The sequence below is a fragment of the Hyperoodon ampullatus genome (genome assembly GCF_949752795.1).
Source record: "Hyperoodon ampullatus genome assembly, chromosome: 6".
Classification (NCBI taxonomy): Eukaryota; Metazoa; Chordata; class Mammalia; order Artiodactyla; family Ziphiidae; genus Hyperoodon; species Hyperoodon ampullatus.
The window spans coordinates 7,319,312-7,344,321 of record NC_136919.1 but is presented as its reverse complement, the minus strand read 5'-3'; the positions used below and the strand labels follow the sequence as shown (position 1 = coordinate 7,344,321).

General features: G+C 56.5%; 1 protein-coding gene across 1 annotated transcript; it reads left to right on the top strand.

The window, feature by feature from the left end:
* Window positions 1-15,348: 15,348 nt before the first annotated feature.
* LRRC8A (leucine rich repeat containing 8 VRAC subunit A) lies at window positions 15,349-24,362 on the top strand (the record flags this gene model as incomplete). Its single annotated transcript, XM_079706152.1, has 2 exons — window positions 15,349-17,505; window positions 22,524-24,362. 2 exons carry the CDS (start codon window positions 15,349-15,351, stop codon window positions 22,797-22,799), a joined length of 2,433 nt encoding a protein of 810 aa, XP_079562278.1. The 3' UTR covers window positions 22,800-24,362.
* Window positions 24,363-25,010: the final 648 nt, after the last annotated feature.

Sequence of the window (25,010 nt, the reverse complement as noted above, 5' to 3'; positions counted from 1 at the left end):
TGCCTGGTCTGGGCCAGGAATGGCTACAGTCTGGGAGGAGAGGCAGACAGAAATACGTTGATACAGTGGCCAGCATAATACTAGAAATATTACAGAGGCAGCCCAGAGGAAAGAGGCATTAGCTGTGGGTGAATGTGTAAGGGGTGGTCAGCGTGTGTTTCCTGGAAGAGGAAGGGTTAGAAGAATCAGTGCCAGTGAGTCCAGAGGCCTGAGTTCTGGGCCTGTCTCTGTCATGGGCAAGTGACTGGCTTTCCCAGCCTCAGTGGGTATCCCTCTCTTTGCCAAGGAGGGTAGGGGTAGGGGTAGAGGCTGGCTCCCATGGCTTCTGTGCCTTTATAGACCCAGGTGCTTCACTGTCTAGCTGCCCTCATTCTGTGTGGGATTGCCAGACTGTCTCCCTGTGAGGCTGGAGACCATCTCCTGCTTCTTTCCTCCTAGCACAGTGCCTAGCATTGAGTAGGTGTGATAAATGTTCCGTGGTGTAAACAGCTGAAAGGCTCCACGATCCCTTTGTCTGTGTAACCACGCCTCGCCGCCCCCCTTCCTGCTAACTCCTCCTTATCCTTTGGCCTTCCTTGATGGCTGGGCCACACTCCCAGCGCCTGGCTGGTTTAAATACTCCCCCTACCCTGCTGTAGCCTGACCACACTTCTCTCCCCACCCTCCTAACTTGTCTTGTTCACTCCTGTGAACAGTTCTGAGCAGAGTGCCTGGCATGTAGTAGATGCTCACTAAACGCTTCTTGACTATAGATGATGGTTGGGTTTTGTGTTTGAGTCGAACTCATGTGTCTGGGTTGAGGGTGTGTCTCTGCCTGGATCCAGCTCACCCTGCTGTAGCTCACCTCCTGCCACTTCCCGCCTCCAGTCCTAGATCCAGCCAGGAACACTCAGCAGGCTCCAGATGTCGTGTTCTCTCCCCTCCAGGCAAACGTGCTGCTCCTTCTCCCTGGAATGCTCTCTCTCCAACTGCCACTCTTCCCCAGCAGTCAGCTCAGGCAACACCCTCTCTGGGGAGCCTTCCCTGACCCTACTAGTCTAGGTCTAGTGCTTCTTCCATGTTCCCATAGGGCCGGGGCTCCCCCCAGCAGAGCTCCGGGCTCTCAACAGCCAGTTGTAATTGTTGCCTTGGCATATCCCCCGCAGACTGTCTGATTCTCTATCATCACCCCAGAGCCCAGCCCAGGCCCTGCACCGAGCAGGGGCTCCGAAACTGTCGGCAGCACAGCAGGTAACGCTGATAGTCACACACGTCCCAACTGACTGTAGCTCTTGCTTCCTTGTAGGGAGGCAGCTTCCATGGAGCAAAAGGAATGCCAGGACCCTGCCCAGACAGACGTGGGCCAGCCTCAGCACCGACAGCCAACTCGCAGATAGCAGAGCCATCCGCAGGGTAAGGACTGGGCCCCCACCCTCCAGGCCAGCCACGCCTGAGCAGGTGCCTGGAGGGCAAAGGGTGGTGTCTCTGTCCCTGCAGCCCTTTGCTCTTCTCTATGGAAGGCCTGGGCTTCTAGGGCAGAGATGCCGGAAAACAGAATTCTTCCTCCTTCTCCTGACTCAGTGGCCAGCTGAGTAGAACGTGGTTGCCATACTCAGGCTGGCGTGAACTTGTATGGCGAGCCCCTGGTTTTTGTCACTCTGGGTGGTTGTTCATGCTGTCTTGTGACCATATTTCCTGAGGTGTGTTCTGTGGAGCACCAGTTTCTTTGGTCACAGTGGTCAGGTGACTCCGGGAAAAATACCTTGTCGTAGTCTGTGCTGCAGGACTTCTCAGAGCCTTGAAGGATGGCTCAGAGCTCACTGAGAGCATGGCGAGTCTCTGAGAGGGGGCTAGCGAGTCGTGTTTCCCCACACTTATTTGATCACGTGGACGTCTTTGGGGACAGGGGTTCCTCGGCCTGTGCTTTGGAAAACAGTTTCCAAAGGCAGGAGCGTGCACTGGTTAGGACCCAGACTTTGTAGTCAGACCTGGGTTTGAGTCCCAGCTGTCACGTGCTCCACAAGTGATTGTGGGCCAGTCACTGTACCTCTCTGAGCCTCAGTTTCCTCATCTATGGAAAGAGGATAATATTAGCACCTTGCCTCCCTTTAGGGTATTTTGAAGATTAAATATGTTGATATAGGGAAGGTAGCACAGGGTGTCCTAGAACGTGTTCCCTAATCATAGCAGGTGTATGTATAAGCTGCTTAATAATTTGTAAAACAAACCTTATCAGTGACCTCTTTGGTCATTTGCGGAAGCTCAGGGAGTGGCCTTGATCCCCCGTTTACAGACATGGAAACTGGGGCTCAGAGGGAGGAAGCAACTTGCCCAAACTCATCGGGAAGAAGGCAGGGATGTGGGACCTGAGCCAGGTCCTGGAATCCTGGGCTGGGGTCCTTTGTTCTGTGTCCGAGGGCTCCCTGCCTCCACCTCTCCCATCTAGGCTTTTTTTTTTTTGGCGGCTGCGTTGGGTCTTGCTGTGTGTGGGCTTTCTCTAGTTGCGGCGAGTGGGGGCTACTCTTCATTGCAGTGCGTGGGCTTCTCATTGCGGTGGCTTCTCTTGTTGCGGAGCACGGGCTCTAGGCGCACGGACTTCAGTAGTTGTGGTGCGTGGGCTCAGTAGTTGTGGCTCGCGGGCTCTAGAGCGCAGGCTCAGTAGTTGTGGCGCATGGGCTTAGTTGCTCCGAGGCATGTGGGATCTTCCCGGACCAGGGATCAAACCCGTGTCCCCTGCATTGGCAGGTGGATTCTTAACCACTGCACCACCAGGGAAGTCCCTATAATGTCTTGATTTTAATGTCATGTAGAAAGTGAGAGTCTCCCTTGATCTCTATCTCCAGAGATTTGAGTGAGGAGGGCTAGGTTCTCCCACATGTATTTTTACCATTTGCTTATTTTCCTAAAACCAAGTCCTGTTAGAGCTGCTGGTTTGCAGCTTGCTCTTGTTTCGTTTAATGGTCTGCCCTGGACTTCTTTCCCAGGCGAGCGTAGAGCTGTGGGTGAGTCCTGTCAGCTGGTCCCGACATGCTTCCGTTCCTCCCGCCCCCACTGCCCCCCTGTCTCCCCATTCTGGGGTTTGTGAGCTGTTTGTCGGGGCATTTTCAGCAGCAGAGGGGGGTGGGAAGTGCCTGATGTGTGATTTTGTTGACTATCCTGTTTACTGGGACAAGGTCAGCAAACCCCAGCCCTGCCCTGTAGGAGTTTCCTGTTGGTTTTGAGGAACTCTTACCTCCCCCCGCAAGAGGGGAAGCCTGAGCCGAGGTCTCTGGCCAGTGATGAGCAGGAAGCAGCAGGTCCTACTTATCTGAGATCAGAATTCCTCCTCTGTGCCAGGGAGGAATGGCATGGGCCAGCCTGAGAGGTTTTGGCCTCCAGGTTTTGGCCTCCTCTGTCTGCCTGAGGCAGGGGCTGCTGTGTTGCGTTGGCCTGAGCCTGGCCCTGAGTCCGTTCACCTGGCTGTCCTGGTGGACGGCCCGATCTTGGTCCCCCGGACGCTCCTCTCAGGTTTTAGCCTTGAGGGTGGACAGGTGAGGCGACGGGGTTGGGGGCAGGGGGGGTGTTGCCCTGGGACCTGGGTCTAGAGATGCTCTGCTGGGGTGTAGACACCTCAGGCCGGGTTTCGGCAGGAGGAACCCCCGGCCTGGCAGCCTGGCTCGGCAGGGACCACCCTGGGAGTGAGGTCTGTGCAGAGGTGCGTCCCTCGGCTGGCGACGTTCAGCTCTCCGTCCGGACCCTCTCCCTCTCCCCCGTTTCTTTCTCCCAGTCTTTGCTGGAGTCTTTTTCCTTCTGGCACAGGCCGCTTCCTGTGGGAGCCCGGGAGCTGGCCTCTCGGTGGACGATGCCCTGCTCGCCCTCCTTCCAGCGGCAGAGCCTTCACGTCCACGGTGGCCGCGGTCCGAGCCCAGGCGGCGCGCCGGTCACTGTGAAGTTTGCCATCTCACCCGCCATCGCCTCCTGGGTGAGGTTGTGTCACTTTTACAGGCGAGCAGACCAGGGCTCGAGGCACGAGGGCTCCGCCCAGAGTCGTACGGTTCAGGTGGCAGGGCCGGGATGTGAACCCGGGTCTCTTTGCCTTGGCAGCCTGTGCTCTTTCTACCCCACCTTCCGTTTGTCTCTTTCTCTAGGTTCTCGGGCTTCGGGGTGCTTCAGAGTCTCCCGAGAGCTTGTTCAAAATGCTGGTTCCCCTGGACCCATCACCGCAGGCCTGCAGAGTCCGAGTTGGGGGGTGGGCCCAGGAACCTGCACTTTGAAGACACTCCGCAGGCCGTCGTGAGGCTGGGGGTCTTCCGATTGTGCCGGCCAACACTGACCAGCGCGACTCTGTCGGCGCCGGTCCCCACCAGCTGCCGCCAGAAGGCTCGCCCTTGGTGTGGGAGTGGGGCTGGGCTCCCTCAGGCCCTGGATTTCAGTGTGTATGTGCGAGCGGATGAGGTTTCTAGAACAGCTTTTACACCCAGCCACAAACATCTCCCTGTGCGCTTTCCCGACGCGTTTCTACTGCATCTCACATCTCGTAAAAAGTTCTTTGTTTAACCGTCTCTTGAGGACTTAAAACCTCAAAATTAAATAGACACTGCGATACAGCCTCGTGCTGGGAGCCGTGTTCCACTGGAGTAAAAGTGGCTGTAAAATTCCATGGCTCTCACATGGCACCTGGGCACCCTCAGAGGCGCCACTGCCAACCTCATGCCCCCGGCAGAGTTGGCCTGTTGGCAAACGTGCTGACCGGGTGGGGCGGCATAGGAATCCTTCTGTCACATCTCCCGGCTGGTGCCCTGGGTCAGGATCCCTGGGGGCAGCCCCCCACCAGCCCAGAGAGCCAGGCAACAGACGGCTTACCCTCGGCCAGGCCCCCTTGGTCCCAATCCCCTTGGATCTCAGCAGATGAGTCTGCGGCCTCCCTTGGGTGCTCCTGCCCACTTTTCGTACGCTGTCTAGGAAAGCGGTGCTGGTGTTCAAAGCAGATCAAGGCCTGTCTTCAAGGCCCTTCTGCCCGCCATGGGCCCAGACCCAGCACCTAGCTTCCGGGCTCAAACCCAGAGCTGGGCTCCCCCGCAAAGTTTCCTGAGTATGGCCTGCTAGAGTTCCCTGCAGTGACCTTGATTCCATGTACCCCTCCGGAAATGGGGGTCTTGTCCCAGGAAGCATTTCCAGGGTTCTCTGGGTGCCCAGGTAGGTCCAGGAGACCTGCTGGCCTTTGAGACAGGTGGGCACAATGGAAAGGCAGACCTAGGTGATCTTCCCCATCATCTTCTTCTAGCTGTGTGGCCTTGGGCAGGTCAGTTAACCTCTCTGGGCCTCAGATTTCACACCCCTAAAGGGACTGATAAAACCTCCCATGATGGTAACAGCAGCTGACGTTACAGTCTCACCGCGTGGCAGGCCCTGAGCCAAAAGCTTTCCGTGGACCTCCTCGTTCAGTCCTCTCCACTGCCCTACCAGGAGTAGACTCAGCGGCCACTTCATGGATGAGGAAACCAGAGCCCTGGGAGGGAAGTGACTTTCCCAAGGTCACATGCTGGTGAAGTGGGGAGCCGCCGTACCTATGTTCCTGGAAATTGGGGGCCGAGGCCCAGGAAGTGCCAGGCGCAATGCTGGCCTGCAGTCCACGTCAGTGACCCCGAGCTCATGTCAGTAACACGCCAGCCTGGTGGGGTGAGGGGTTGGCCTGAGCCTCAGGCCTGGCCTGCTGCCTCTGAGTGCTTGGCTCGGGGAACCATTGCGGGAAGCCCCAGGTGGGTGTCCTTCACCTGTCACCCTTCCCCCCCCACCCCCGCCAGGCCACCTGTACCCTTGCAAGTTTGCATGAGGAGCATGAGGACCAACCTGTTTGGGAGGCCCAGCCCACATGGAGAGGAGTTTGGAACTGAAACTTGTTCCCTCCCCGCTCCCACCCTGGGCGTCTCCCCTCTTCTTTCCCCGGAAAGTGAGGGTGTGCCCTTCTACACAGGGTGCATGGAGCCAGGTGGTGCCCCCAGCCCGCACTCTCCCCGGCTGGGTGTGGGGACCTCCAGGGCAGTGCCTGTGCTGGGGCGGGTGCGGGCCGTGTGCACCAGAGCGGGCCCTCTCCTCCCCTCCTGCTCTGGGAGCAAAAGAGGCCCCAGGGTGCTGACCAAGGAGCAGATTCACAGGCCCAGAGCACTCCCGGGACAAGCCCCGTGACCCAGTGTCTTCCTCCGGCCTCTTGGGTGTGACCCTTCCCCCTTCCCTGGGAGAGCCTTGGAGGGACAGCCTCCCCAAGGTACCAGGAGGGGTGAGAGGTGGGGTGAGGGGTGGGGTGAGGGGCGCAAGCCTCCTGCCTCCCCTCCCTCCCGCCTGGGAAGTTTTCCCAGCCTCTCTATTGGGGCTGTAACAAAAGGCTCTCTGTGCCCTGTTTACCCACAGCCTAGCCTGCCTGCCACGGCTCAGGTGTGAAAGCCAAATCTCTGCAGGCCAGCATAGGGGTGGAGCATGCTTGGGTGGTCGCCCAAGGGGGCAGCGTGTCATTTCTTTGACTTCTTTCCCCATCTGTGAGAAGCTGCAGGAGGAAATCAACAACGTGGACCAGGCTGGACACCTGAGGGGTGGTTCTGCGAACCGCTCACCAGCTCTCTGTCTCTGTCCTGTCCTGGGGTCCTGAGCCTGGGCTCCAGAAGTTCAAGGCCATTGAGTATGGTCTCTGAGTCCTGGGAGGTCCTGGGGGCCTTGGGGAAGCTTGGAGGTATTTGTGCTTGTGGCTTAGCGCTCTCCTGGGTGTCTTCCCCCACTAAATTCTGGGTGGGTTTCTGCAATGGCATGTGGGTTGGGATAAGTGTAGTGCACCTTCCTCTGTGCCAGGCCTTGGGTTGTCCCATAATATGTGCGTTACGTTATTTTTAATTCTCACAATAAGCCTCTGAGGTACTGTAGTATTCCCATTTTACAGGTGAAGAAACTGTGGCTTAGAGAAGAAAAGTCATTCGTCCCGGGGTCTGAGCTCACCCACCCTCAGGTGTTGCTTCCCTGTGCCCTGTCGAAGCGTGTGTGTTACCTGGGTAGGGCAGGCAGGGGCAAGCTAACCTTTTTCTTACATGATAGATGGCAGGTACTTCTCGTAAACTCTTTTACAATATTTAGAAACGACTCGGTGAGGGAGGTCTTTTGTTTTTTTCCCAAGTCTTTTTTTCTTCTCACAAAAGTAGCAAATTTAAGTACCACATACTGGAATCATGAAGTATTTGTTGTTTTGTGACATTTTATACTGTTTTATCATGCATGATATATCATATATTTTATAGGCTGGTCAACATCTTTTATTGTATTATTACTTAATATCCCTTGGACATCTTTTGGGTCACTGTATACAGATCTGTGAGGTAGGTAGCACTGTTCTTATTTTAAAGTTGCAAAAACAGAGGCTTGGGCTAAATAATTTGCCTGGAGTCATGGAATTATTTCATGCTTGAGCTGGATTTGAACCCGTGTCTCCCCAGTTCTGAAGCTATTGCTCTTCACACTCCCCGAGGTCTGCCTGCCGCCACGGGGAGGAGAGGGGCTCTCTGGGTTGCCCTAGTTCTGCTGCAGGAACCTGGTCCCGCTTCTCTGCACCTGCCTGTGCTGCACAGTGGGAAGGGTCTAGCTGCATCCTACGCACTTCTGCATCTCCCTGGGGCAGGGCAGGACCGGGCAGGGGTGATGCTGCATCCTGCAGTGTCCTCAAAAGCCGCAGGTGCCTCTGCGCCAGCCAGGAGCAGGCCAGTTGGAAGGAGGACCTGAATCTGCTGCCCTGGAGATCATCTAGTAGAGGCTTCCCCCAGCTGAGCCCAGCAGGTGTGAGGACCAGAGAGAGGAACAGCCAGGAGTAGAAACAGATGCTTGTTCCGGTAAATTTTGTATGAAATAGTTTAAGCACACATGAAAGTTATAAAACTAGAGCAGATATCTTTGTACCCAGGACTCAGCTTTGTTCGACTTTCATGTTTGGCAATAATTGCTTCAGACACACACACACACACACACACACACACAGACACCCCTTCTCTCTCTCCCTATCTCAGATCATTTCAGGCACAATTTAAGCCTCTTCCCCAATCCCATTTTCTTCCCTCTCTAGATGAAATTAGCATCTTGGTTTTGGGGCTCTCCATGCATGTGTTTATTTATTTTTGGCTGTGTTGGGTCCTCGTTGCTGCGCACGGGCTTTATCTAGTTGCAGCGAGTGAGGGCTACTCTTCATTGCGGTGCGGGGGCTTCTCATTGCGGTTGGCTTCTCTGGTTGTGGAGCACGGGCTCTAGGCGTGAGGGCTTCAGTAGTTGTGGCACACGGGCTCAGTAGTTGTGGCTCGCGGGCTCTGGAACGCAGGCTCAGTAGTTGTGGCACATGGGCTTAGTTGCTCCATGACATGTGGGATCTTCCCGGACCGGAGCTCGAACCCGTGTCCCCTGCATTGGCAGGCGGATTCTTAACCACTGAGCCACCAGGGAAGCCCCCGTGCATGTGTTTATACCTTCACTACACTTGGATATGTACATTACAGAAAACCTTGTATAAGGTACGTATTATTCTATAGCTTGTTTTGGGGCTCAGCCTTGTTTTGGGGTCTGTCCATGTTGGTACGTGTAGCTAAAGTTCACTAACTTTACTGCTTTAGCATTTCACCGGATCCTTAGAGCAATTTATACTTTCTCCTGTTGACGGACATCTAGGTTGTTGATTTTTTGCTATTAGGAACAGCTCCGGAGCGATCATTCTTGTCTGTGGCTTCATGCGTATGTGTAAAGTGACTCTAAGATCTTTCCCTGGGAGCAAAATTGCTCCGTTGGAGGATGCATACATACATTCTATCTCCTCATTTAAGAATTCAACATTTTTGCCAATCGCAAGGGAGCGAAATGGCATGTGACTGTCTTAATTTGCATTCCCCGATTAGTAATGAGATTAAGAATTGTTTCATCCATGAATTTCCTTTTGTATTTTTCTCCCATAAATTGTCTAGCCGTATGTTTTGCCATTTTTTGCCTGTTGGATTGTCATTTTCATATATTTGTAGCAGTTCTATATTTGTTCTGGATATTAATCCTTTGGTAGTTATACCTATTGCAAATATCTCCTCCAGGTCTGTGGTTTCTTTTCATTTGTTTATTATTATGTCCTTTGATGTGCTTGCATTTTAACTTTAATGTGATCAATAGATCAATCTGTTCCTGTAAGGATTTGTATTCTTTGTGATAAGAAATCCTTCCCTGTCTTAAAGACATCGAGATGGTCTCTTAGATTTTTCTTTAAACACTTTCAAGTTTTACTTTAGGTCTTTAACTCATTGGAATTTATTTTCCTGTAAGGAGGTAGATGGGGCTATGCTTTTTTCATGTGAGTAACTAAGCCAGCTCCTTTCATGGACACCCATTTTTTCCCCCGAACCTGCATAGCCGACACTGTCATGTCTAAGTTTCCAGAAATTTCGCGGTCTGTTTCTAGGCTCACTCTTCCAGTCCTCTGGTCCATCCATCCATACCTATATCAGCACTACACTGGCTGAATTCCTAGAGCTTTATAGTAAGTCTCCTCCCACGTTATTCTTCCGAATTGTTTTAGCTATTCTTGATCCTTTGGAATCTTGATTTTTTAAAATCTTTTTTCTTAATTACCTGAGTAACATATGCTTATAACAGAAAATTGAGGTAAGTTTGGGGCGAAAAAAGATTATAAACAGCAGGCTAATCTCACCGCCAATATTTTTCGAATATACGTCTAAGTTATTGCAGGAGGCTTATTACTCTATCACAGTTTTGTTACCTACTTTTTGCATTTAACATATTTTGTCATGTCATCAAGTGTTTTGCTCTAACATGTTTTCATTATTTCATAGTATTCCATCATCTGATCATTTAATAGGTATTTAACCAATCACCCAGTAACAGGCATCTAGATTGTTTCCAGTTTTCCTGGGGTATAAATAACACCGTGATGAATGTTCCTGTGACTAAACCTTTGTCCCAGAGTCTTTCCCTGACAATTACCAACCTCCCTCCTACTTCCTCTCCCTCCTGGCTCAGCCCAGTTCAGCAAACCTTTACTCTACCTTCGGTATTCTGGGCTCTGCACAGAGACTGGGATGAATCTGGAGTGGTCCCCATCCTGTAGGGCTCCCAGTCTACCCCCATCCCCACCCCTTGGTGGTCTCTTGCCCATGAGCTTTACCTGGTACAGCCAGGGTGAACCCCACCTCACTGGTGGGTGTCAAGCCCTGACCTCCAGGAGGGCAAGTCTGTAGCTTTAAACAATGCATCTGTTCTGGAAGAAGGAGGATTAGCTGGACTGGAGCTCAGAGGACAGCAGGGCATGGGGCCTTTTTGTCTTTCTCAGCCACCTCGATTTCAACCCTTTAATCTTTGCCCTCTATTCAGGATTCTCTGCAAATTCTCCATCTCTTGGGGCAGAGATCTGATCGGACCCGACTCCCCATCACCCTCCCGAGATTGCCCTCTGAGAGCCACAAAAGAACACCTGAACTCTCCACCTGAGAGCTTATTTTTTTCTTTCTTTTCTTGTAGACTCTATTTATTTTAAATTCTGTACTACTTTTCAATCACAAAGGTAAGGCATGCTGGTAAAAATTCCAGTTTCCTTTCATCCTGCCTCCTATTCCCACTCTAAGAGGGAGCCGTTCCCCAGGTTGGTCAGGGTTTATCAACATGGGATTGTATTTATTTATTATTCTGGATCTCGCTTTTTTCCAAAATGGCATTACATACAGAGCTCCTTTATTCTGCTGAAAAGGCCCTGTTGTATTCTAGAGGCTTCTTTAAGGGACCAGGATCTGCTTTCTGCGCACCTCCTTTGTGCCTGGCCCCACCTAACTCTGCCCCTTTGCCAGCTGTCAGGGCAGGTGTCTTGGGTGCTTTTCCTCCTTCCGTTTCCTTCCTTCGTGCTCAGGTTCTGCGCTCTTTTCATCTACCCATCGACTGCCTGTTGACGTCAGGATTGCTGTCGGGGGCCAGGTCTGCATCTGTCTTAGCCTCATTCCACAGATGGGGGAACTAAGGCTTGGAGAGGTGAAGCCATCTGCCCAGCATCACTCCATTGCTGAGTGGCAGAGCCCAGGCTGGCCCGGCTGGCCCTCTCCCTCCAAGCTCCCATCACTGTTCTTCCTTGCTCTCCACCTGCCTGAGATCCCCCCCACAGGCTGTCGGGGAAACCTCACTCCTGTGACTTCCTGATAGTCCTGAGAGCTTGGCAGGGCATCTGTTACCATGTGCATTTTATGGATGGGTAACCAAGTCTTGGCTGCTGGAGGCGCCTCTCCCTCCCTGTTGGCTGTAGGCAGGGACTGCCAGGACCAGGGAGTGTCTGTGGTGGTGCCAGTGGGAAGGGAGGTGTCAGGGTGGGCAGAGGCCTGGATCACTGTGCCCCCTGGTACCTTGACCACCTTATACAAAATGTGGGCACATCCATGACAGATTCTCTGTTCCCTTCCTGATGGGGAAACTGAGGCCCCAGGAGAGAAGCTGTTGCACACCTCTGCTAGGGGCAGTCCTGGCTGCGGAGGACTGGAGGTCTCAGTGCAGGGAAGGGATGAATGCACTGCCTACAGGAAACTTCCTGAAAAGGGAACTTTCCGTAAGTAGGAAAACAGGCCCCTTTTCCCTTATGGTGCTTTCCTGACCACCCCCAGGTGTGCCCTGGGGCAGCTGTCAGCTGGGACCTGCTCCATCTGAATGGCTTCCTGGAAGGGCTACTTGTCAGCGCTCCACCCCAGCACTGGGTTTGAAGGTGGCCTCTAATCCCTGACAGGCAGTGTGAAGTTGGGCACGTGACTTCTCTCCCCAAGCCTCAGTTTCCATATCTATAAAATGGGCATGAGGAATATTATTCAGCCTAGAAAAGGAAGGAACTTCTGGCACCTGCTAAGACATAGATGAACCTTGAGGACATTATATTAAGTGAGAGAAGCCAGTCACAAAAAGACAGATATTGTATAATTCTACTTATATGAGATACCTAGAGTAGTCAAATTCATAGAGATAGAAAGGAAAATGGTGGTTGCCAGGGGCTGGGGAGGTGGGAATGGGGAGTCGTGTTCAGTGGGGACAGAGTTTCAATTTTGCAAGGTGTAAAGAATTCTGGAGATGGATGGTTGGTGATGGTTGCGCAACAAAGTGAGCGTGCTTAATGCCACTGAACTGTTATGGTTAAAACACTAAAAATGGTTAAAATTGTAAATTTTATATTTTGTGTATTTTACCACAATAAAACTGTTGTGAGAAAAAAAAGAAAGGGTGCCCAAACAGTGTGCACCTCTTGGGCTCCTGAGGATTCTGGGCTGGGCCGTCATTCTCAGAAGGGAGCTGTTCCCCCCAGGGCCCTCAGGGGCGGGCAGGAACCGGGCCCAAAGCTGCCTCAGCTTCCTCCCTTGCCCCGCCCATCTGAAGCTGTGGCCCCGCCCACCACCCAGGCCCCGCCCTTCCCCACCCCACTTCTTCCCCATCCTTCCTCAGGCGCTCTCTTGATAGCTTTATTGAGCACCTGCTGTGTGCGGTAGACCCTTGTCCTCCAGCAGCATCTGGAGGAAGGGTTGAAGGTTGATGACACCAGCGCGGACTGCCTGCTGCCCTACTCTGTCCTAAGTGCTTTAGAAGCGTGGAGTCCCCTGGGCTCTTCCGGGCAGCCCTGCGAGGAATCTGCCCCTGGCATTTGTGAAGAACCTGAGGCTGAGAGCCAGGGAGGACCCTGCCCGAGGCCAAGGCAGCAGCAGAGCCCTGGCCTGCACACAGGTCACATGCTTTCGGCTGCTGGCTCCCCCCTGTCACCTCCACTCCAGAGGGGCTGCCCCGACCACCTGGCCGTCTCCTCTTGGGGGCCAGTCGTGGGGAAGGCGCGGTCCCTGGCACCCTGGGGACTAAAGCCTGGGCTTTGGCACCTGCACCTTCTTTCCAGATTTCCCCGAAAACGCCATCAGAGAGGGGCAGTGACTTGTCCAGAGTCCCACAGTGAGTTGGTGGCAGAGGTGAGGCAGAAACACGGTGCAGCTAACGGGTGACCCCTCCCAGACACAGCCCCTCCCCCGCCACGAGGCCGGGCCTGCCCTTCTAAGCTGTGTGACCTGGGCCCCTGGCGCTGCCCCTCTGAACCTCTGAGGCCTCCTCGGCACAGTGGAATGGGCGCAGGCCTGGGCTGAGGAGGCACCAGCAGCCTCGGGGACCAGCACAGGACCGTCCCCTGCACGAAGCCCTTCTCAGCAGGGAGGTGGCATCCATCTCTCCTGCCGTAGCCATGGCTGCCCCCTGCCCTGACTCGAGTCTAGTTATTTGGACACTCCTCTGTCTCTCCCACCCCTCCCCACAGGCTCACACTGGCCCGAGAGCCCCCTGAGGCAGGGGCCTTTTATTGGTCACATTTATTACCCATAGAGGAACGGGCCAGGGGCTGAACGGAGAGCTTAGAGCGTGCTTCGAGACAGGTGTTTGGGGGCCGGGGGGCGGGAGGAGCCAGACACGCTCAGTGGATGGGACTGTCTCCTACCTCTTGGAGCCTCAAGGTCCCTCACCTGTGACGGAGCTGTGGCCAGTTCCCACCTCAGACCCAGAAGGAGTTAGGAAGGCGACATAAGCAAAGCCCCAGGACAGCAGGGGCCGGGAGACAGCTTCTCACCGGAGAGGCTGAGTGTTCTCCAGTACGTGACACACCCACCCCCCCGAAACAGTGATGTTGCAACCACATCCTGCCTGGTCATCAGCTGCCCCCACCCCCAGCGTCTGGCATCCTGCCCTGGCAGTCTCATCCTGGACTCTCCAGGGGCAGGCTGTTGCACATTCTTGTGCCCTCTGTGCTGGCCCCTCCTACCTTCTGGTCCCCAATCTTTGGGCGCCTGCCTGGATGTGGACTCGGGGAGCCAGGAAGGGAGGGAGGAGTGTCGGGGTGTCTTTCAGCTGGGGGCCGGCTGCGTGATTCAGCAGGCCCTTCCTGGATGGCTGCTTGCCCAGGAGTGTGGGTGGTGTGAGGGGCCAGCTGGTCATTAGAGGGCCCGGGCCTTCCTGTGGGGCGGGCAGGCTCTCACCCTGGCCTGTGAGTCCCAGCCTCACCAGGAGGGCTGACCCCTGGGCTGGAGCTGCCGGCTCAGGGCAGGTGGTGGTGGTGTCTGCTGGCCTTGCGATGACCTGAGCTCTGGGAACCCCGGGGGTGCAGGGAAGCTGAACTCCTGGGCTCCATCTCTTGGCTCTGCCCTGCGTGGGGCCTTGGGCAGGTGGACAGCGAGCCTGTGCAGTGGTGAGAATCCGAGTGGGGAGGTGGAGGGACAGGCGTGAGTTGGATCTCGGTTCTGGCCCTGAGTAGTAGAGTGACGTTGGGCAGGTGACTCTCCCCTGAGCCTCAGTCGTCCCATCTGTGAAATGGGGCCAAAGATAGACCCTGCATCTGGATGTCAAAGGGACCCCACGAGGAGGATTCCATGGTAAGGACCAGCCCGGTGCCTAGCACACGTTCTCTGTTGAGCACCCCTATTCCCTCAAGGGGTCTAGGTTTGCTTTCCTCCTGTCCTCCCCCATCCCGGCGTGCCCGAGGAAGATGAGATGGGAAGCATCTGGTGTTTGCAGGGAGGCCCTGTTTTATGAAGTGTTTGTTACTATTGTCACTATTAATATTATAAATAATCAAAATAATGTGGCCCCGTCCCATAACCTGGGCACCCTTGTGCCTCTCCCAACAGAAACAGACCCATTTGTCAAAACACAGGTATTTAGGGACTCCCCCAGCAGCCCAGTGTTTAGGAATCTGGGCTTCCACTGCAGGGGGCACGGGTTTGATTCCTGGTCAGGGAACTAAGATCCCACATACTGCGCGGCACAGCCAAAAAAAAAAAAGTGAGTTCATACTAAGCCCCCTCTTCTGCATTTGGCTTTTCTCACACTTTGAATAAATCTCTTCGCTTTTCTCACACTTTGAATAAATCTCTTCGGACCACTGGCGCAGCTTCGTGGCAGCTGGTTCTGAGTGAACTGGAAGTTTTCAACTAGCCCCTCTGGTTGGTCTGATCATTAACGGGATGGGGTCTAGACAGGAATTCAGGAATGCTCCTGCTGAAACGTGGGGGTCCCTGTGAGGCTGCTTTCGCAGTCTGTCAGCGTGACCTGGATCTCAGTGCTCAGCCTTCCTGTCTATGGAATGGGGAGGCTGGCTGCCTGCCTTCCCTCTGGTGGTTTCCCAGCCACCTGGTGAACCATATGGTTTCTGGGCAGAGGCCGATCCGTGGGCCGGCCCATGAGTGTTGCCCAGCTAGTGTGACTCACAGCTAGACTTGAGGTAGAATTTTGGACAGTGGGTCCACTGTCTCCTGCCTCTGACCCCCGGGTTTCAGAAAGCCAGGCCACCCTGCAGTAACCCCCTCCCGTGGGTCCCTTTCAGGTTGAACCATGATTCCGGTGACAGAGCTCCGCTACTTTGCGGACACGCAGCCAGCGTACCGGATCCTGAAGCCATGGTGGGACGTGTTCACAGACTACATCTCCATCGTCATGCTGATGATCGCGGTTTTTGGCGGCACGCTGCAGGTCACCCAGGACAAGATGATCTGCCTGCCGTGTAAGTGGGTCACCAAGGACTCCTGCAACGACTCGTTCCGGGGCTGGGCGGCCCCCGGTCCAGAGCCCCGCTACCCCAACTCCACCATCTTGCCGACCCCCGACGCTGGCCCCACGGGCATCAAGTACGACCTGGACCGGCACCAGTACAACTATGTGGACGCCGTATGCTACGAGAACCGCCTGCACTGGTTCGCCAAGTACTTCCCCTACCTGGTGCTTCTGCACACACTCATCTTCCTGGCCTGCAGCAACTTCTGGTTCAAGTTCCCTCGCACCAGCTCGAAGCTGGAGCACTTTGTGTCCATCCTGCTCAAGTGCTTCGACTCGCCGTGGACCACGCGAGCCCTGTCGGAGACGGTGGTGGAGGAGAGCGACCCCAAGCCGGCCTTCAGCAAGATGAACGGCTCCACGGACAAGAAGTCGTCGACGGTCAGTGAGGACGTGGAGGCCACCGTGCCGATGCTGCAGCGGACCAAGTCCCGGATCGAGCAGGGCATCGTGGACCGCTCGGAGACGGGCGTGCTGGACAAGAAGGAGGGGGAGCAGGCCAAGGCGCTGTTCGAGAAGGTGAAGAAGTTCCGGACGCACGTGGAGGAAGGGGACATCGTGTACCGCCTGTACATGCGGCAGACCATCATCAAGGTGATCAAGTTCATCCTCATCATCTGCTACACTGTCTACTACGTGCACAACATCAAGTTCGACGTGGACTGCACCGTGGACATCGAGAGCCTGACGGGCTACCGCACATACCGGTGCGCCCACCCGCTGGCCACGCTCTTCAAGATCCTGGCGTCCTTCTACATCAGCCTGGTCATCTTCTACGGCCTCATCTGCATGTACACGCTCTGGTGGATGCTCCGGCGCTCCCTCAAGAAGTACTCGTTCGAGTCCATCCGCGAGGAGAGCAGCTACAGCGACATCCCCGACGTCAAGAACGACTTCGCCTTCATGCTGCACCTCATCGACCAGTACGACCCACTCTACTCCAAGCGCTTTGCCGTCTTCCTGTCGGAGGTGAGTGAGAACAAGCTGCGGCAGCTGAACCTCAACAACGAGTGGACGCTGGACAAGCTGCGGCAGCGGCTCACCAAGAACGCGCAGGACAAGCTGGAGCTGCACCTGTTCATGCTCAGCGGCATCCCCGACACTGTGTTCGACCTGGTGGAGCTGGAGGTGCTGAAGCTGGAGCTGATCCCCGACGTGACCATCCCGCCCAGCATCGCGCAGCTCACGGGCCTCAAGGAGCTGTGGCTGTACCACACGGCCGCCAAGATCGAGGCACCCGCCCTGGCCTTCCTGCGCGAGAACCTGCGGGCGCTGCACATCAAGTTCACGGACATCAAGGAGATCCCGCTGTGGATCTACAGCCTGAAGACGCTGGAGGAGCTGCACCTGACAGGCAACCTGAGCGCCGAGAACAACCGCTACATCGTCATCGACGGGCTGCGCGAGCTCAAGCGGCTCAAGGTGCTGCGGCTCAAGAGCAACCTGAGCAAGCTGCCGCAGGTGGTCACGGACGTGGGTGTGCACCTGCAGAAGCTGTCCATCAACAACGAGGGCACCAAGCTCATCGTCCTCAACAGCCTCAAGAAGATGGCCAACCTGACGGAGCTGGAGCTGATCCGCTGCGACCTGGAGCGGATCCCCCACTCCATCTTCAGCCTCCACAACCTGCAGGAGATCGACCTCAAGGACAACAACCTCAAGACCATCGAGGAGATCATCAGCTTCCAGCACCTGCACCGCCTCACCTGCCTTAAGCTGTGGTACAACCACATCGCCTACATCCCCATCCAGATTGGCAACCTCACCAACCTCGAGCGCCTCTACCTGAACCGCAACAAGATCGAGAAGATCCCCACCCAGCTCTTCTACTGCCGCAAGCTGCGCTACCTGGACCTCAGTCACAACAACCTGACCTTCCTCCCCGCCGACATCGGCCTCCTGCAGAACCTCCAGAACCTGGCTGTCACGGCCAACCGGGTGAGTGGCCCGTGGCGGGGGTGCTCCTGAGTGTGGAGTCTTCAGCTGTGCTTCCCAGGACCCCCTGGGAGGAGCTGGTTGAAAATACAGATTCCCAGGCCCCCGGACCAGACCTGCTGAATTAGAATCTGTGGGGTTAGGAGGCCGTCTCTGCCGCAGAACGTGGCAGGGTTCACCTGCCAGGAGGGATGGTGTGGTCAGGCAGGGCCTGTCCCCAAGGTGGCCTTGGGCGGGTTCCTCGAAGGCAGTGATGTGCATGGGCAGGAGGTCCACGGCCTGCCCTGCTCTCTCAGAGCTCGGTCATGGGAGGTGGGGCTTAGCCTGGAGCTTGCAGTGTCTCTCTCAGCTTGTCCTGGACCAGATTTGGAGCCCAGGATGGGCCCACCAGGGACAGAAACTTTGTGGGTGACTGGTGCAACTCCCAGCGCCACTCACACCCTTTCCCCTCTGTGTTTTGAGGGTGGCAGAGGGCAGAGTTGGGCTTAGCTGGGGCTGGTTTGTTACCACTTGCCTTTCTGGAGAGGACATTGTGCGAACCGTTGTGGGCCCGCGGTACTGGAGGCCACGCCCGGGAGACGATCGAGACCTCTGGCGGCTCCTGTGCACCAGCCCCTTGCCCGTCTGGACAAGCCCCCGACCTGAGGGCCCCCCCGCGGAAGCAGGCAGGTGGGGGTTGAGGGCAGGTGGTCCTGTGGCCTTGTGGCCTGGCCTCTGCCGTGGAAACAAAGCCACAGCTGCTGGGGGGACCTCCCCCTGCCCTGCCCACCCCTTCGGGGGCCCTGCAGGGAGGTTGATATCGGAAAGAACGTCTTTCTGGTTTGTTCCTACTCCGAGTGGAAACCCTCTTGCAGTGAGGAGGATGGTATCAGGGTGGACACTCCCGCTGGGGGGGATGGAAGTGAGGCTGGGGGGGATGGAAGCCCGTGGCCGGGGGCTGGGGCACTGAGGGAGATCCAATCCAGCCAGCACCTCTGCGCCTCTGTTGCTGGCAGCAGCGTGAAGCCGCCCCGTGGGTTTATGGAGCTCCTGCTCTGTGTCCACCCTGCGCTGGGCACACCCTGCTCCCAGCATCCTGTGAGTCCTCCCGGCAGGAGCTCTCTCCAGCAGCCTGGAGGCAGGCAGCCCCTGAAATGTCCCGTTCTAGGAAAGGACGTGCCTTTTGCAGCATCACCCAGATTGGAGGGTCCAGGCACCCCAGACCTATGACCACCAGAACCCCTCCCGTCTTCCCTAAGCCTCTCTCCCTGTAAACCACAGAGATTTTGACAAATCCTTTCTCCCTCCCTCAAATTATACCCGTGTGCATGTGCGAGAACGTACAGGGCTGAAGGTCAGATCCCAGGCTGCTTCACTCTGCAGAATCCGCCTCCAGGGCCTGGGACAGGCCCACCGGTCAGGAAAATTGGCCTCCCGGGGAGAAGCCCCATTTGGGGAGCATAGGACAAACACACACCTCCTTTAGCATGTTGAGGGAGACCAAGTGGCTCCCCCAGAGCACAGTGCGGGGCCAGATTGCCCCTGGATTCGGGGCTGACTTGGGCATCCCAAGGACCCCTCGTGGTGCCCGCTCTGTCCCGGGAGCTGCGTGGGCACCAGGTCTTGATGGGCCTTCCCAGCCAGTGGAGGGTGGAGGGTGCGATTCCTGACCTGTCCCCACCCCAGGCGTGGCTGCCAGGTCATGCCTGTTGGCTGAGGTCACCGCTCAGGAAGAGCTGGGGGCAGGCACGCTGTCCTGAGGAAGGAGACCCTCTGACACCCAGTGCAGCACAGTGCTCAGTCATGTCCCGTCCCCGCCCGCTGGAATGCCAGAGGCCTTTGTAGGAAAAAAAGTTCACTCGGGCCAGTCCTAGTCAGGCTCCTCCTTTTAGGCAGGAGCCCCCCTCCCTTCCTCCCTCTGGGCCTGGCGGTTCCTTGTGAGCCACCCCGGGCTATGGGCTATGTGTGAGTGGACAGGCAGGGGCGAGTGTGGCCCGGCTCAGGCCCTCGGCCTCTGTTTTGTCAGGTTTAAACTCATGTTAACAAATACCTCGATAAGTGGGCGTCCACTTGTTTGGTTATTCATTGGCTCATTGATTTGGTGAATGTTTTTTGAGCGCTCCTAGTGTGGAGCAGGGAGCTGGGAACCTAGGAACAAAGAAGCCCCCGGCCGCCCATCCTGAGCTCACCTCTCTCAGGGAAAGACAGGCAACCAGCACTTAGCACAGTGGACGAGACTAGGCTGGGGCACAGAGGAGTGGCCTCAACCCGGACTTACCCAGGGCAGGCTGGCCTCCTGGAGGAGGGGACGTCTCACCTGGCCCTGCAGGACAAGGAGGAATTAGCCAGGTGAAGAGGAAAGGGAGAGCCTAGGAGGCTCTGTCCACAGAGAGCTGAGAGCCCAGGGGGAGGAGCGGCGAGCTGAGCCCCTGGAATTTGGACTTTCCCCTGAGGCCAGGGCTTGAGGAGCATCCTGTTCTTCCCACTTGGTTTCAGATAATCTGTCTCATGTCCCTTCCCTCAACCCTCTGACAACAAGGACCTTGGCTCTTTCGTCCAGTGCCTGACGTGGAGCAAAATGTTCACCGAATTCCCACTGACTGAGCGACGAAGGAATATGCTGCCTTGGAATTTAGAGAGCTCCCTGCTGCTGCAACTCGAGGGTATTGGGGGTGGGGCGAGATGAGAGGTCAAGAGCTGATAGGAAGCCCGTGGGCAGCATCGGGCGGGGGCGAGGCCTGGACTGGCAAGGGCTGCCAGGGATGGCGAGACGGACGGAGGTGGGGGAGACTTCGGGGGTGGAATCCACAGGACATGGGCGGGATTGGATGTGGGGAGAGAGAGGTCTGACGTGACTCGAGGTTTCTCACCTGGCTTGCCTGGGTAGCTGGAGGGTCACTGAAGCCAGGTGTGGGACAAGGCACAGGTTTTCAGAGAGGACAGCATAGGTCCCATATTGGGACATCCAAGGGACCAGGTTGAGTCATCCCCCCAGGCTCCTGGGTGAAGATGGGTCCTCGATGAGGTCACGGGGTGAAAGGATGGAGGGAAGGGGAGTCTGGCTTGAGCCTTTGGGGTGGACGGCGAAGAGCCGGGCCAGGCAGGAGCGGGTGGGCACACAGCCCACGGGGGAGTCAGGTGAAAGGAGAACAGATGCATGTCCGGTGGATTAGGAGTGACCGCTGGTGGCTCTGGCCAGGTAGTTTCCAGGGTGGGCAGCGGCAGAAGCCAGATCACGGCGGGCCAAGGAGAGAGACGGCGTCTTTCCAAACAGTTTGTTGGGAAGCCTGGAGAGGCTCCTGGGAGGGTTGTCTCTTTTTCAAAGACCGGGTGGACTTGACGGGTAGCCAGTGCTGATGGGGGAGCCATTGAGGTCCCTGAGGAGGTGGGAGAGGGCGGGATTGGGGTGACGGGAAACGACTTCACACCTTCAGCGCACGAGCACACCTCACGAGGAAGGACAGGAGTGGCCCGGGTGGGGCACTGAGCCACCGAAGGCACCTTCTTTTCTCTCCACGCGCCTGGAAAGAGCTCGCTGCTGGGCTGGGGGGTGCTCCGGGGAGGGGACGTGTCGGGGGGAGAGCTCCCATGTGAGCCCCAGCTCTGCCACCTGCTGGTCCAGCCTCTCCCGCTCCCTGGCCATTGTCTGTCACCAGAGGAGGCCAGTGTCGGGCGCAGTGGGGTCTCTGGGAGGCTCTGGCCCCTCCGTCCTGCCAGAGCCCACTTCCCATCTGCCCTCTCACCTTCATGTCCCTGCTGACCTGGAAGCCACCTCTGCCCCATACCTGACCACTGGGCCACGTTGTAGCCCCAGGTCAGGAGTCCCCTTTAAAACAGTCACAGTGTCCCTCATGGCATGGCCTCTGCCTTCTCAGCAGGAAAATGGGGACGGTGACAGAGCAAGTTCCCTGTCACCCTCACATGGGCTCGGGCCCAAGTCCCTTGGCTCCTGCCCTGCTGGAAGTGTCCCTCCTGCCCACCATATCTGAAGGAGGTGGTTGTAGGAAAATAGGCTGAGTAAGAACTCGTGTTTGTAGCTGATGGCTCACAGGAGGGTGGGGAGGAAGCTGGCTTTTATGGGGCTCTTCCCGTGTGTCAAGAGACACGGCAGGTCCCCACCCAGGCTGCACCATCAACGCTGTGGACAGTTAGAGCACGGACTGTTGAGCCAGGTTCGAACCTTGGCTCCACCGCTCTCCAGCTATGAACCTCTAGGCAGGCTGGCTCCTTCAGGGCCTCAGTTATCCCGTCTGTAAAATGGAAAGAGTGTTTACAAAGTACTTACAGGTAGTTCTGAGGGTTCCGTGAGTTAATAGCATCAGCGCTCAGAGCGAACCTGCCCTGTAGTAAGTGGCATGTGGGTGTTGCCCATTATTCAGATTTTGCAAAATCAGAAGGAGGGGGCTCTGAATGGCCAACACTGGGTTCCCCGCACCCACCATCAGCCTGTGGCTTGACAGGTAAGGAAACTGAGGCCCAGGAAGGGGAAGTGATTGGTGAGCTCTCCCCAATTCTCAGCAACAATTAAGGGTATGGAATTTTCTCAGCAGGCTGCTCTGCTTTCATAAATTGTTCTTAAACCAGGCGGGACCAACAGCCTGCCTCCTGGTGAGCCCTGGGCGGTGGAGGAGGGGTGCAATTGGGAGTAGCTGGCTAATGTGATTGCTTCTGGGGTGCCAGGCGCTGGGAGACAGCGGGGAGCATGGCACACGCAGCCCTGCCCTCTCAGAGCTCCCTGTCTGGGGGCAACAGGAGATCAAGCAGTTTCACCACGGAAGGGATCAGTGCTGTCCGGGGGACGGACGTGGGTGCCATAGGTTACGAGGAGGTCAGGGAGGCTTCCTGGAGGAAGTGACTGCAGAGCTGAGACCTAAAGAACAGGGGAAAGTTAGCCAGACTTGGGCCCAGATTGTGCTGGTCCCTGGGGTCTGGGGTAGCTGAAATGGGCATCAGAGAAGGTGCTGGTACCCAGGGCAGGGAAGCCCAGAGGCCCAGGTCCGAGGTGCGCCCGCCTCCCTTCACACTCTGCTCCTTCCCTGTAGATCGAGGCGCTGCCCCCGGAGCTCTTCCAGTGCCGGAAGCTGCGGGCCCTGCACCTGGGCAACAACGTCCTGCAGTCACTGCCCTCACGGGTGGGCGAGCTGACCAGCCTGACCCAGATCGAGCTGCGGGGCAACCGGCTGGAGTGCCTGCCCGTGGAGCTGGGCGAGTGCCCTCTGCTCAAGCGCAGTGGCCTGGTGGTGGAGGAGGACCTGTTCAACACGCTGCCCCCTGAGGTGAAGGAGCGGCTCTGGAGGGCTGACAAGGAGCAGGCCTGAGCGCCCACGGGCGCTGAGCACGGGCCGCCCAGAACAGCCAGCAGCGGGGCCTCTGGGGAGGCCTCAGGCCCAGGAGCCCAGGAGCCCCTGACTGACGACCAGTCCAGCCTCTCGGTGGGGGTGGGGCAGGAGCTGGGCCACAGGACCGCCCCTGAGGGGCTGGCCCCTTTCTCCTCGAGACTCATGCCCCACGGGGCAGGCGCCTGAGGGGGAGATCAGAGACCTGTAGTCCATCTCTGAGCACAGTATTTGGACAATCAGGGCCTCCTCCCTGGAGGCCATCTCTGCCCCAGAGGCTGAGCCGACACTAGAGGTCCAGGGACACCTACTTAGTTCTTGGTATTTATTTTCTCCGCCTCCCACCCCCTCCCTCCAGATAACTTATACATTCCCAAGAAAGTTCAGTTCCGATGGGTGTCTGAGGAAGGGTGGGCTGCATTTCCCTTTTCCTTTTTTCGGTGGTTTCAAAACCATTTAGGGCCCACCCAGCCTTGAGCCGAGCGGTCCAGGGTGAACCAGCTGTGGGACGGTCACCCCAGAGGTGCCAGGCTGGGCTCTGGTGGCACGGCCCGTGGGAAAGCAGGCCACCAGGTGGAGAGACCAGGCCTGGGGTTTGCCGCAGCAGTTTAGATTTTTTTTTAAGTTAAAAAAAAAAAAAAAAAAAATTTTTTTAAGCTTTGAAAATTGATGGTTTGGGTATTAAAAAGAAAAAACTAAAAAAAAAAAAAAAAGGACACTAAAGGCCAGTGAGTTGGGGTCTCAGGGTGGGACAGCAGTTCCCCTTGAGGAGAGCAGCAAGACACTGAATTGTGTTTCCTTCCCCTGGGGTGCAGGCTGCAGGATGTCTTCCGAATCTGCTGTGACCTTGGTCCAGGAGTCTGTAGTTCCTCTCCCCGCCTGGGGCGGGGGATTGTTGTGTCTTGTTTTTGGTGTCTTGTTTTCTTTCTCCTCCATGTATCTTGGCAGGCTCTCATTTCTGTGACTGTTGGCCGAAGGGAACGTTCCGGAGCTTCCAAGAAGGGAGGGGACTCGGGTTGGCTAATCCCCAGATGAACGGTGCTCCATCCCCCCACATCCCTTGTCGCGGTGTTAAGGAGCCCAGAGGAGCCCCCTCACCCGGACTCTGTTTTCCCACCTCACGCTCATGAGTTTGCCCAGTGCTACTACTGGCCTCAGCCGGTGACGTCAGTCCTGTCACCACCTGGTCCTTCACAACGGACACTCGGAGGCGGGGCCGCGGGTGAGGAGGTTGCCGCCGGGGAGGGCGGGCTCCCCAGGTTCTGGTTCCAGTTTCTGTCCCAGGCGCCTGGCATGTGCAGCCCACTCAGCGCCTGGTGGCGGCAAGCCAGCTCACTTTAGATCAGTCACCGGGGTCCCCGCTTTAGAAGGGTCCCCACCTTAGATCGATCACTTGGACATTAAGGCACGTTTTAGCGTCTCATCTTAATGATTATGTCCACTCGTCCATTTGTGTTTTCTGCGTCGTGTCATTGGATGTAATCCTCAGAAATAACGCACACTAGCCTCTGACAACCATGAAGCAATCTGTTACACGTGGGTCTGAACTTGTAGACTCGGTTCAAATATCAAATAAATCTATAACAGAAAGTAGCCTCTGGAGGTCTCCATGTCATGGGGGGACCCTTTCCTCCGCTCTCTGAGGCCCGCTCAGCCCCGTGGACTGGTTTGTGGAGTGACTATCGGGCGCCTAGAAGATAATGAACTTTGCTCCTCTGCCTGCCCCGCGAAACCGGAAGCTCCTCGGAGGCAGCTACCGGACATGAGCCGGACGCAGCCCCTGTTCCATAGCCGGTGTGGGCCCCACCAGGATCCCACAGCCAGCACGTTCTCTGCTGGCGGAGGCCCAAGGTTCGGGCCCTCCTGAGCTTTGATGGGAGGGAGGGAAGGGTCCTGGAATGGGAGCCAGTAGTCTCGGGTCCTTTTCCCAGCTCAGTCATCCCCTTTGTCAAACAGGGCAAGCCCCTTTCCTCCCGTGCCCTCCACATCCCCATCTGTGCAGTGGGCACTTCCACTCTGCTCTCATCCGTCCCTTGTAATTCCAACAGCCAGTCTCCAGGGCTCTGCAGAGGCAGGACTGAGAGTCACCATGGGCAGGCCTGACCCAGCTTCTAGCCCCTTTGGGCTGGAGGTGCTGAAGGTATTGGGGTCAAGGGCAGAGGCTGGGGGAGATGGGCAGAGTTGTCTTCAGAT